The sequence below is a fragment of the Strigops habroptila genome, chromosome Z (assembly GCF_004027225.2).
Source record: "Strigops habroptila isolate Jane chromosome Z, bStrHab1.2.pri, whole genome shotgun sequence".
Taxonomy (NCBI): domain Eukaryota; kingdom Metazoa; phylum Chordata; class Aves; order Psittaciformes; family Psittacidae; genus Strigops; species Strigops habroptila.
The window spans coordinates 35,073,132-35,086,470 of NC_044302.2; the positions used below are offsets into that span (position 1 = coordinate 35,073,132).

The 13,339-nt window shown below is 42.7% G+C and overlaps 1 protein-coding gene across 4 annotated transcripts in view; it reads left to right on the top strand.

Moving 5' to 3' along the window:
- Positions 1–1,702: 1,702 nt before the first annotated feature.
- The window catches only part of MAN2A1 (mannosidase alpha class 2A member 1), a 126,585-nt gene continuing 114,948 nt past the window's right edge, over positions 1,703–13,339 (top strand). For 2 of the 4 annotated variants that reach the window (XM_030512336.1, XM_030512339.1), the window contains exon 1: positions 12,901–12,939. Coding sequence is in view for 2 of the 4 variants with exons in the window: in XM_030512334.2 (XP_030368194.1) it covers positions 2,191–2,325; positions 12,679–12,939 (396 nt within the window). In the remaining 2 variants the exon portion in view is untranslated. Of the gene's footprint in view, positions 2,326–12,678; positions 12,940–13,339 lie in introns of those variants that run through there. The other 2 variants (XM_030512334.2, XM_030512335.1) reach the window with 2 other exon arrangements.

The window sequence follows — 13,339 nt, forward strand, 5'->3', positions numbered from 1 at the left end:
TGAAATGGTGAGGTCCTTGAATGCACGGCTTTTTGCTGAACAGCACAGTAATGCCAAGATTCAAAACTCCTGGGTTTTATTGCAGATTCTGTACAGACCCATCTGCATCTTTCCTGTATTTTGCCTGGCACCAAGTGTTGGCATTCTTTACTCTAACCTGCTTTGTGTTGTATTCTTAGCTTTCCCTGGTTGACAGTCCCTTTCTGTTCTTACACCAGCCCCCATCTTTTTGTTCTTCCCCAGGTTATTCCCTGTATGGTCCCCGCTGCTCAGATGCTTTTCAACCGCTCTTTCTCATTCAACTAAATTAGAGGCAGTCAGTATGTATAGATGTGCACCGTGTACGAGAGGCAGTTTCTCAGCTGTCAGCAATTCCCACCATAGTAGCTCCTAACGTCCATACCCAGTAACTGCAGGAGTCCTGCACTGCCTTTCCAAGACAGAATCAGACACCTGGAACTTTTTGCCCAGTGGGGAAATGGAGGGAGAAGTTACAAATAATCAAGGCCGCAAGTAGGTTCTATAAGATACTGGGAAAAGCTCCAAAGGTGTAAGAACTTTGCAATGATCTCAGCTCCTGCAAAAGTCTACTGAACTTCATTGGCCGAATTTTTGTGTGTTATTACGGTTTTAACAACTTTGGGGGGATTTAACGTGAGGACAAAAAAAAGTAGTGATGCTAACACAATCATCCTGACTTTAAGTCGTGTGTCTCAGTGACAGACCTTAAGAAAGAAGCATACCAACAGCGGTAAAAGATGTGTTCAGCATGTGTCTAGTTCTCAATGGAAGCCAGTGCACCTGAAGTACTTCCCGAACATACTTGTCAGAGGCAGACACCGGGCATGACCATTTTCAAACCTGGGCAGATTCAACCTCTGAAAACTAGAAGGGGCTAAACTGCCGTGGAGTGTGAGGCAGAACAAATGGCAGGCCCTCTGCCAGTGTGCTACAGCCATGACCCGCTCCTGCGGACACGCACGGTGCTTCTTGAAAAGCCTGTGATTTGTTCGGACACAGAACAGCCAGACCCAAGCAGCCAGTCAGTGCATCTGATGCTGTCGGCGGAGACACAGGGCTGGCATGGAAAGGCGGAATAGGGCTGGTATACAAAGCTGGAATAGGGCTGACAGGGAAACGTGGTGGTATGGCAAGGGCTGGAAGGGAAAAGTGGAATAAGGCTGGTACAGGAAGGTGCAATAAGGCCGGTATGCAAAGCTGGAGCAGGGCTGGTACGGAAAGGTGCGACGGCTCTTTGACACACGCCACGGGGACGCTGAGGCTCGCTCGGGGCCGGGGTCTCTCCACACCCCACGCTCCCCTCTCCTGTCCCCACTCCGCCGCGGGGCACGGCAAGGGCCGGGAAAGCCGGCGGCGGCCCACATCAGGCCTCTCCCCTCCTCCCCCTTGAGCCGCCTCACATTCACCGGAGGAGGCTCCCACACACCGCCGGCAGGCGGAGCGGCGGCAACAGCGAGGAGACCGCTACGCGGCACCGCCGAACAGCCGCCCGCTCCTCGCCGGAGGAGGGTGCTGCTGATCCCGGCGACGGCCGCAGAACCGGTGACCCCAACGGCCGCCGCGCGCGCTCCCCTCAGGGCGCTGGGGCGGGCGGGGCCGTTTTGAGGGGGGGTGGGGAGGTGAGGCGGGGCCGGGCGCCGGTGACACGCTCTCAGCACCGCCCCTCAGCCCGGGCGCCCGGGGGCGGGGCGCGGCGCGGCGGTCCGGCGGCGGCGAGGCCCGGCGGTGGCGCGCGGAGGCTCGTTGGGTGCGCGGCGGCCCGCGGTGCCTCAGCGGCGGCAGTGGCGTGTCCGCGGGCGGGGCGGCGCCGGGGCGACCGCGACAGGAGACCGGAGAGCAAGAAGGGAGTAGGGAGCAGGGAGCCGAGGTGCTCGGTCGGCCCCGCAGCGCCGCTGCCTTTCGCCGCCGCCACTTCCCCGCTGGGCGCCAGCCTGCCCGCGAATCCGATCCGCTCCCGGAAACTCTGCTCGTCTCTCGGCGCGGCGGCGGGGTCTCCCCGGGGCGCTGGGGCAACTTCTCGCACTTCTCCGCAGAACACTCGGGGCCGCTCCACGCCGCGGGCCGCCGCAGCGGGAGAAGTTTCCCCCCTCGCCCCGCCGCTGCCAACCCTCGAGCGCGGAGCGGCGAGTGTGGCCCGGGAGCGGCTGGGCCGGGCGGGCGGCCGTGGCGATGAAGCTGAGCCGGCAGTTCACGGTGTTAGGCAGCGCAGTGTTCTGTGTGGTGATCTTCTCCCTCTACCTGATGCTGGACCGCGGCCACTTCGACCACCCGAAGAGCCCGCGGCGGGAGGGCACCTTCCCCAAGGTGAGCGGGGCGTGGTGGTGGCGGAGGGGAGGGCGGCAGTGCCGCTGCGGGCTCTCGCCGGCGCGGTGGCGGGGCGCGGGGCGGCGCGGGGGTGCCGCGGGGGTGCCGCGGCTGCTGGGCCGGTGGGGAGGCGGGCTAGCGGTGCCGCCTCTGGGCGGCGCTGCCGCCGTCATGGCACGGCTCGGCCCGGGCGCGGGGCCCCGAACGGGGTGCGGGCGGGGGTTTCCGGACAGGAGCAGAGCGGGAGTGCGGGGCTTGCCGGTGCTGAGGTCGGGTAGGAACTGATAGGGGAGCTCAAGGGCAGACCTCAGCCGTGGCATCAACAGGTAGACTTGGAGGAACGCTGACTTTATGTTATGGCTTTCCCTTTCGTTAAGCCTTTGGGACCGTAACTGGCTGATACCTGACGGCACCGCATGGTTAAACGAAGCAGTTCTTTAATTTTTCCCTTTCCCTCGTTGTCTGTGTGGGAGAGAAATTTAAATGCTGTGTATCGTGGTAGCGTGCTAGTAAGGAATGTTCAACCACGACGAGAATAAAATATTTCGGAGAGCACATGGTATGCGCTGCAGAAGAGCAGAATTCTGCTGTGCATAAATAGGTTTGTTTTCTGACAGTAATAGACAACAACAAAAAAAAAAAGGAAGTAAAGTTATGGCTTTTTTATGCTTGCACTGTGGTTATTTTGAAGAAACAAAACAAACAAAAGTGTCTTTTTAGTACAGCAGTGAGACTTCAAGTAAATGGAGGAACTCAAAAGGCTTAAATTAAAAGTAATAGTTATCTCTGTGATAGAATCACTTTTTTTTCCCGTTTAAATCACAAGTAATAGTTGATAACATTTTGTTAACAGTAAAGATTAAAAGCTTGCTTAAATGTAAAGAAAGAGTGCAGATCTGTTTTGCCTTTATTCATTTAAGTTACAGTTCAGAGGTCAGCCACTAGTTTTTGCAGGAACTAAGACAATGGAAAACAAGCATAGAAAAAGAAAGCAAGATAAGGCTGGCTACAGCAGCTGTGCCTGTTCAGTATGTAGCTCCAGCGGGAGGGTAGTGCCATGTGTTATGCTCGTAACAGCTAAGTACTGCTTTGGTGGTATGGGCAGTATCTTATCTGAGAAAATTACTTCATGTGTCTTTATGCCACAAGTTGAGTTTAATCCAGGTGAAGTACAGAACAGGAAAGCTTGTACATACATAGGTAGGTGTGGGTTTGGTTTTTTTTTTTAATGTTCGATTTGGATTTGGAATACTTGAGTGAAGAGGGAAGATTTAATAGACACGTTTTGTCTTCCACTGTCATTGTCTGTAGTTGAAATTCCTGTTTGTGTCCTCAGGGTAACACTGGTCTGCGGTGTAACACGGTTTTATCTCTTGTGACCAAGGGTTTAGTAGCTTAATCTGTTGTTGTGCCTTTTCCTCCTCTGTGATCTGATCAGCTAGAGATGGTAATTTCTCCTTCCATCCTTTTCCCTTCCCTCGGTCTTCTAGAATAGTCTGTCAGTGTTTACTCTTTTTGCCTTTTCCATATCTAAATTTCTTTGAGGTTGCTGACTCTCACTGGAGAATCCTCTGCCTATTGGTGTTTTGGTCTTTCCTTTGGGTGAACAGTTACCTTTTTCTTCCTTACTACTTTATTCTTTGAGTAAGTTACAGATGAAATTGATATGATTTTTGTAATTTCCTTTTGCTGCCCATAAGTTAGAAATTTTTTTCACTTTATTACAGCTGGGAAACCTCTGACACTTAGCATATGCTTTCAGAACCCTATCACATAACATTAGTTTAAAGCAAATGCAAAAGTTGAACAGTGGAATAGAAGCCACCAAAAATATTGGAAAGAAACAGCTTTAATCCTACCTCAGATGACAAAAAGTTGTGTCAGTGCAGTGTTGCCAGGACTCGGTGAAACTAGTAAGTGAAACTAGTCACAGATGTAGAAACTTCAAGGTGTTTTTGTTTGTGAAAAATTATGGCAGCAGTAGATGTTCTATCTGTAAATTTAAGAAGGCATTCTCTTTCCTGATGACAAAAGTCAGGACATTTTTTGCTTAGAAAAAGAAATTGAGACTTTTTCACAAATTTTGTCATTGATTCACTTCATAGCTCTTTCTGTTCCGGCAGTGTGCTAATTTTTCAGCTTTTCAGTTCCTCTCTGTGGTTCTGGTAACAGCATATGTCACCTTTCGTGTCCTGAAAGTTGCATATCGATTAGTTTCTTCTTCCTGACCTATATGGCTTTAGCTAAGCTCAGAGAAGAGAAGTGAGTACCATTGGAAGCAGTCTTCTGTTTAATTTACGAGCATTTGTCAGTCTAGGATTCTTGTTTAATTTCTGCCAGGATTAGTATTGGAATTTTTCAGCCGACAGTGCCTGTTTGTCTGCATTCACCTAAAGTGTCATTATACCTAATACCAGTAGTAAAATAAGTGATTAGGATTGCTGCTCCACTTTCACTTCCACTTTTTCTTCTAGACAAGCAACTTCTCATTGTGTGGTCTTGGGGTAGATTGCATCAGATTCAGTCTTGTAAACCTGTCTTCTTTCAGGCTTATCTGCCAGTATAGTCAAGAGTTGTCTTTCTGGAGCTTGCTTTCTGGTTTGAGAGTTTGGGTGGGGTTGTTCAAGGATGCCAACAGAAATTTCTTGCAGAAATGATTTTTGGTCAAGATCTCCTTCCCAAGATGGGTGAATATCTGTGGGCAAACACCTTTATGTACTTTAACCACATACTTGTAAATAAATGCCTTTCATAGCTCTGCTAAGCACTTGTGGCGAGGCAGTGGAGACATTGTGTCTTTTTAGGTGTTGAGTTTGCCAAGGCCGGCAGCAATAATCAGTTTTAAGGTGAATGTTATCCACACCTATCCGTGGTAAGGTAGAATTGTGGCAACTGTAGCAGAGCTTGAGCTGAAGTGATTTATAGCTTTGTCATCACTGGTGGTACATTTAAATCATTGTATTAGAAGATCTGTATGTTGCCATAAGAACTGAAGTCTGTTAATTTGGGGAAGATTAGGTACCCATAAATTCATGGAGATCGAGACTTACTGGCCTCTTCTCTGTAATTCCTGCCTATATCTTCATGGATCCTGCCTGGTTTTCAGGTGTATATTATTCTTACGATGGCCATATCACAAGCTGTCTTTTGCTCTAGGATGCTTCTGTCTCAGGACAAGTCTCGGATACAATGTGTTCTAGTGTCCTGTTTCAGCCTAGGAACAATGTTGCGACATTGCACAGGCACAAGCTCAAGGCGGAGGAATAGCCTTGAGTCCATTTTTATGTTATTGTTGTACTGGTGTCAGTACAGATCATTGTGTAAGAGTCTTCTAGTTGAATATAGTGGAAAATGGCCAAGTATATTGGTTTTGTCTGTAATAACACTGAATTCTCTGAGAAATCTTGTGTGTCTGCACAGCAGAAGGAGGTTCAGAGTGGTGGTAAGTCCTATGCAATCTCTTAAGCAGCAAGTGACAGGTGCAAGTGTTTTGTGAGCTAAAGGGATAACTAGTAATTGAAAGCTACATTCATACCAAATCTAAAGTAGAATAAGTCCATAAGCAGCTTGTCTCGAAGAACCTGTGTTACTGTATACAGATGAATACAAATACCGATAAGCCCATATCAATCTATTCTGTATTTTGGACCCAAATAGGGGAGGGGGAAAAAAAAAAAAAAAATCGTTAGCCTAACACAGCTTTTCTCAACTAATTTTGCATTGACTTATAATATGTCCATAAAAGCTGTTCAATGACAGAAACTTACAGAATATTTCTTTCAATTCTAAATTGTGCTACATACACACATAAGCACGCATGGTACACGTTAAAAATCCAACTGAAAAAAAAAAAGTGGAGTATTCATTTGTAGTAGTATCTTGCTTCAGAACTATTTGGCCTTTGTGTAGAGAGTTCATTTTTTAGTGAATTTTATGCCTCAGTAAGGCAAAACAGCAACATAATGTGGCATCACCTGGTAGGTGATGCTTTGGACATGAGCTCTTTCCTCTAGCCACTTTCGCATGGCTTGGTTTGCCTTTTATGGGGCATAAGTCCCCACTGTGTGCAAAGTTATTTCTAGAATTACACTTTATAAACTCAAGACTACCATGCTTCTGGTTGATAACTTGAGCGGCACCAGGTGGTTGCTGCTTTTTATTTTTGATCTTTCCCTTAAACTTTATTAAAAGGCAAAGCACAAAGTTCCATCCTTACAGTTTTTTCTAAACAACTGTTTCTTGAAGAAGAACTCTCTTGTTTTCATCCCACTCCCCCTTCTCTCCCTGTCTTTGACCATTATTATTACATGAATCTTCTCATTCATTACCTGCTTTTATGGGCTCGCTAGTTGCATTGCATTGAGGAGAGGTGATCAAGTACAGTTCTTCTAAGAGCAGCTGGCTTGTTTGTTTTTTTTCCGATGTCCTTCCAGCAAAGTGGCCTGGCTGTATGTGGTACTGCTAAAGCTTCTTCACTGGATTCATGCTTTCAAGGCATCTGCATAATGCATCAAATATTTCTGCACAAATGGCACAAGTGACGATTGTTGCAGTATGGAGTGTTATTTCATCTGAGCTTGCCAATAATTTGATAGTAGTACCGCCTGGCCAAAATATGAATTACGGTAGCACGGAGCATTAATAGTAGGAAACTGGGACCAAATGCATGGCAGAAACACCAGCAGTTCTCTGAATCTGTGTGTTGAACAAAGGCACCTCGTGAACTTGACTCTGGAGTACTGCTGAGGTACTACTTCCCCTACTGTAAGGAAGCATTACCCGCAGTCAGCCCTGAGTCTCTATTAGGTGCCTGTAACTGCAGTGAATCAGCTCATGGTTGGTAGTTACCATGCCCCAATTCTGTGCAGTGCAAACCTCAGCTCCCTCCAGTGTCAGTGAGTCTGTTGACTTCCTGTTTTGAAATAGCTCCTGCTACAGTATAAACACCTTTTCCAGCTAGAGTTTTGCAAGGTGCCTTGCTGTAGTGAAGTAGCTGCAATCGATGGCTTACATGGACTATAAATACATGATTTGTTGCTGCATATTCTTGGTAATGGGTGTAGTTTTATGAGCTTGTTTGGGAGCTTTCAGACCTATGTTGTGTAAGAAGGAACAGGACTTCTGTATGCAGAAGTATAGGAAGCAGCATGATCCAGTATTTAAGAAATGTGTGTTTTACTCTAAAATGTGAGTAGTGACAATTAAAGTTGTACATAATTTTTAAGTTGTAATTTTCTGACTTCTGAGCACTGAAAAATTGTGGACTCAGTGAGTTTTAGTAGCATTCTTAAGAATTTTAGATCAGAGAAGATTGAATGTTGAGAGAAGAAATCCACAGAAAGAATCATAATTTTCCTGGATTTGGAACATGTTGATTTATTTAAAAAAAAACAACCAAACAAACCCCTATTAACAATAACAACCTGTTCGCAATCGAAAAGCCTTTGGCTGTCACAAGAGTGATCTTGAGTGCAAGCTAGTGAAGGTTTAGGATTTCTTCTGCTGAGCTTCTAGTACATTGTAAAGGAGGAAGAGCTGTCTCTGTGAACATAATCACAGGTCAGTAACAATTCTTTGTACTTTCTAATGTTTTTATTTGTCTTTGTTGCTTGCACATTTTGTGCAAAGTTTCGGCTAACTTATCAGTGAAGCAGAAGCTAATAACCCTCTTGCTTTTGAACTTTAAATCTGGTGCAAAATGTTGAGCAACATGTATTTTCCAGAAAAGTAGTAACTCCACCTATAAATGAGCACTTCCTTCTGCTACCTATAGTCCATGCCTTAAACTGTATAAACTAAATGTAGAGAGGTTTCCTAGTTTGCTCTTACTTGACCTTTTCTGTGTCTGACACATGGTTTTGTTATTTCAAATTTTGACTTGTTCAGATAAAACTAAATATTAGCAGAATACTCATACTCTTAATGCCATGTAAGCCATGCTTCAGCATTGTACTGCTAGCCATTTAAATAAAGATTCAGTGCAGGGCAGGGAAGAGAATCAAAAGGAAATGAACCTGAAATGTATCAGCCAGAGCAGTAGTGAACATTTTTCAGATTAATTGACTTTAAACAGGGAGTATTTCTAGATTTGTCTCTATCTCCCTTTCCTTTCTCCTTCCCTTCGGACCACTGATGGTGGTGACAAATCAGTCCCTAATAGCATGTTACTGTCTCTGTAAGTCACTCACACTTGTCTCTGTAAATTACACGTAACTTAGATCTAGGATAACGGTATACTAAACATTCCCATTATTCCGGCCTCTGGTAAAACAGAATATGGAAGTTCCATTGGCTTCTTAGAATTGGCTTCTTAGGCTACTGCATCTTTGTAATAGAACTGTCCTATTTCTTAAGAGGACAGACTTTTGTAGTTAGTTCAGAAGAATTCCAGTGTCTTCATGAAGTGAGCTAGTTTTAAATGGTACTTTAAAGGTAGGAAATTTTTGACAAGGTTACTTACATATTTTTCGTCATCACAAATGCACATAAGCCTTCTGCCCAGATTAATAAAGGCTTTAAACCTTGTCTTGTCCTTTTGACTGATGCATTGTGTGTTTGGCTTTTTGTTCTATATCGTACCTTGTAATATAAACACATGCTGATACAGTGCGTTCAAATATTAAGCTTTGATGCAATGTCGTGGTGCATTTTTAACTTTTACCTGCTTGCTTTTTCTGTACAGCAGGTGACCATTTAATTCTGCATTTAATAGGTTCTGTTCACTATACAATGCTCTGACAGCGAACAGAGAGAATACTTTCTGGTCTTACTGTCTTGGTATGCTGGCATCTGATTAGAGGTTTGTCTCAAGATTTTAGTGGAAGATGTACCTGGAAGTAGTTATTGACAAGACAGGTGCAGAAAAATTATTAAGATGACTGCCATTCAGTACAGCCAGAAAGTGTGACTTTTTGAGTCAAGGTTTCTCACTGCTTACTGCAGTAACTGTATACACAATGATCATGACTTAAGTTTCACATTCCCTGGAGAACTCTGTTCATTGTGGTACTCTGCTTGCTTCATCACAGCTCACCAGTGCACCAGAGCCTCGTATGCAGGACACCTGCTTATCATGTGGGTGAGAAGGAGGATGGGCTCTGGCTGGTTTTGAACTAAGCACCTGGTGGTTGCTGGCTAAGTCTGGACACAAATAATTGAGTTCTAGCTGATTGAACCTCATAAGTCTCTAATGTGGGTTTCTCTTCTGCCTGCCTGTTTCCATGAGATTTCTTCATCTGTGGGCCTGTGAATGTTCAGAGGGAGCCCTTGCTACAGATCAGACTGGTGTTGGAAGCAAACAGAGAAGGACAGGCAGAGGGCAGTAGGAAAGCAGGCTGCTTTGGAGTATTTGGGGCATGAAAACTGCTGAAGGGTTCAGACTGACTGAAGCATAAGGAACTGTTTATGTAGCTGGTTCGTGTGGAGGTAGTGGCAGGTTGCTCAGTGTAGCTAGCAGGTAGGGACAGTTTTTGTTCCAAATGGGAGGAGGGTCTGCTGATCTGAGCTGTCCTTGCATGGGAAGATTTTATTCATTGAGTCCAACCCTATGTAACCATGGGGATGGCGAACAGATGCACTGCTTATGTGATGCCATTCTTCTACCAATGCAGCTGTAGCTACTTTTGATACTGTTGGATTTCTAAGTACTTTGCAGTTCTTGTAGAAATAGTTCCTTTGCTGTGGAGTAACAGCAGTATTGCTTTTCTTGCTTTTTAATAAAATTTTTATGTGCACACTCTTGTCAACATATAAAGGCACTGAGAAATGAAAGAAAAAAGTTTATGCCAAAACTGTTCTAAACTTGCTAATTGGTGATTCATATAACTTTACATTGCATTTCCTTACCTTAAAACAAGTACGCAGATTAACAGAGCATCTTTTAATAATGATTGTTTAGACTAAGATGTGCTTATTTGGGCAGTGTACCTCCCATGTTCTGATGTGTATGAACAATGTTTAAGCCACATAGACACTTGGTAACTTTGGTGAACAGAGTCATGTGCAGTGAAGTAGACAACAATTTGTTTAGATGGCAGCTATACTTTAGCTTCATAGGATCTAAATGTCAGAGCCTATATTGAGCAGCCTGAAAAGCCCCAATCAGTATTAGTTTATATATGTTATTTTTAGAGTGAGTAGCATAGTAGGCTGTTAGTTTTCTGAGTAGAGAAACCTTTCTTTTTTCTTTTTTTTTTTTTTTTTTTTAAATGTCACAGACATTGAAAGGGAAGATACTAATTTTACACAGGAATGTGTACATGCTATCTTTAATGTTGCACTTGAAAGATTTCAGTCTGATTGTTTCTTTTGTGCCACCAGGGGGCATGGAACGACAGGTTTTTTCCTTTCTAGTATCCCATCATCTGCATATTTATTTCCTGTTGTTTTCAGTTCATCTATTTTACAAGTTTCTAGTATTTGTCTTTAAGATGTTGAGATTCTAGGATGCTAGCCTTACATCTCAATTAGCTTAATCTGGCTCTGTTGTCAAAATATGTTCTTGTCTTTTGGAAAGCAATAACTGTTTGTGTGTGTGCTGTATTTTAAAACCTTTTACTGTTTTCAAGGTGTATCAATCTAAGAAAAAAAGCCCAAAGCAGTGGGTTAGCACTTTACACAGAACAAAAAATGAGGGGGTGAAACTTACCAACAGCTTAAAAAAAATACTAAAACATATCTTTTGAAGAATTATAAAGAAGTCCCATAAAGATAGAATTATGGGAATGATGAGTTAGTAAAGCCCAGAAAGGTTCTACTAAAGGCTAATTTGTATCTCTTGGTAAGGGGTATTTTGTTTTTCATTCCCGCAGACTTCTCAAATTGAACAGAATTTAGAGGAAAGTGCACATCACAATTCAGAAAGGAGACTTAATCTTTTGCAAACTGCAGCCTAGCTACAGAAGTTGGAATTAACTTGGTATTTGAGGAAAGCAATTTGTCCGTTAAAAGGGAAATGCAAAGCCGTCAAGTGAATTATTGTTAAGAGGGAAGAAAGTGTCATGTACAGACGCTGTTTCTAATTTTATTCTGTATTAGTTAAAAAAATAAGGCATTGGTGCGAGGAAAAAGTTTTTTACTTGTCATTAAAATCATAGGTCACAGAGTAGCTGTCTACTGAATCAGTTGTTTGTGTTGAATGTAATGAGTAAAACATAAATGCCTAAATCCGCAGTGGGTTTTGTTGTGGTGACAGCTTCCTAAGAAAAACTTAATCATATATTATGTATTTTGGGGTCTGACCACAATTTTAATAATAGGAAGTGACTTTTTTTATTATCTTCTCTTATTATTGTTAGGTTGAAGTCACTCTGAGGAAAGAAATAAATTACTGTTAAGATGAAATATCCCTAAAGCCATGCTAAATAATCTGGCCTTACAGTAATTCTGTAGGAGCTAAAGCATTCATGTCTGGAAAAAAGCATACCTCAAATCGTTTGGAAGGAGCGGCTAGTACATGAGAAGGCAGTAGCATTTCCAGGCATCTTATTCTGCTATGCTCCCTCCAGTATTCTAACAATACTAGATTATTAGTGATTAGATGCTATTAAATTGTTTTGTGGTATCTGTCTCTCCTTGTAAGTTGCTTTGGGAGATATGATGACTTCTTTCAATTCACATTGATGTTATTCTGTATTCTTCCTCTTGCAGTGCACACTAGAATCATCTACAAAATCCTGTTGTTTGGCAGCTGAATATGACCTTCTGACTGCAAGCGCTATTAGATTGAGCTGTCTTTTACAGGATTATCTTGATGTTTGTAGTAGTGCAATTATACAGATTATTAGTATGGCGAGGCTCTTAGGGCATCTTTTACCTCTATTAAGTGTTTTTGTTTATTTCTCTCTAATTTTCACTGAGAATAAGAAGCTCAGTATTTATTGAGATACTATTCGACATGTACAGGAAAAAACTTAAATTTATCTATCCTGTTTATCCCATCATGATGTGACTGCCTCCTAAAAAATGGTTTTCTCTTTGATGTTTTGATGTGATAAATGAAAATATTAGATTTTTGCAAATCTATGAAAGACCTGAAAAAGCTGAAGTTTGCATAATTGATACTTGAAACAGCATGACCTTTTAAGAGTATCTTTGTATCAGTGATTAAATTTTGTGCTGCAAATTCAAGTTCATAGTGGAAAATACAACTTCTGCTGTTTTCCTATATTCTGAAGGGAGAAGGTTTCATATGTTGGTATGTTGGCTCAGTTTTTGATTAGTCTGTCTTTACCTAAAACATAGAATAAAGATTTGTCCTTCTGTGTGATCATCTTACTGTGTTCTTTTAGTTCTGTCATGAACTGGTCTGAGGAATAATTAAACTTTACTTTTTTTTTTTTTTTTCTTTTACAGGGTCAGCTTTCGATATTGCAAGAAAAAATAGACCATTTAGAACGCCTCTTGGCAGAAAATAATGAGATTATTTCAAACATACGAGATTCTGTGATCAATCTGAGTGAATCAGTAAAGGATGGTCAAAAAAATCCAGAGGCTATAAACTTCAGTCAAGGATCTGTCTCTGAGCTCTTTCCTTCTGCTTCAGTTTTGCTTGCAGTTGATTCTGAGGATTGTTTGTTTTCTTCAAAAAGTGGAAGTCATGGTTCAGGTGTACAGGTAAGCAGTATGTCTTTCTCTCCTCTTCTGCTGGAGTCCTACCTGTCATTACTTTTTAATTCTGAAAACATCTAATTACCAGTAAAAGCTTGGTACTAAGCTCCTAATCTAAGAAATAATAGAATTTTTCAGGTGACTGTTGTGTTTAACATGTGTTTTGAAACTGTTCCTTTTTAGCTTTTTTGAACTGTCTAGAAATTGAATAGTGATTATAAAGACCCAATGTTTCATCAAGCATGAGTTCTTAAAAAAAAAAAACCCAAACCCAAAAAACCCCCACAAAACAAAAAAACTAACAAAACTCAGTGATTAATTGTACTCAGATTATTGTCCAGTACTGTCAGAAGTTCTTTGGAAAGAATTTGAAAGTGTCCTTCAGTTTCCCCAAATTGTTCTGTAA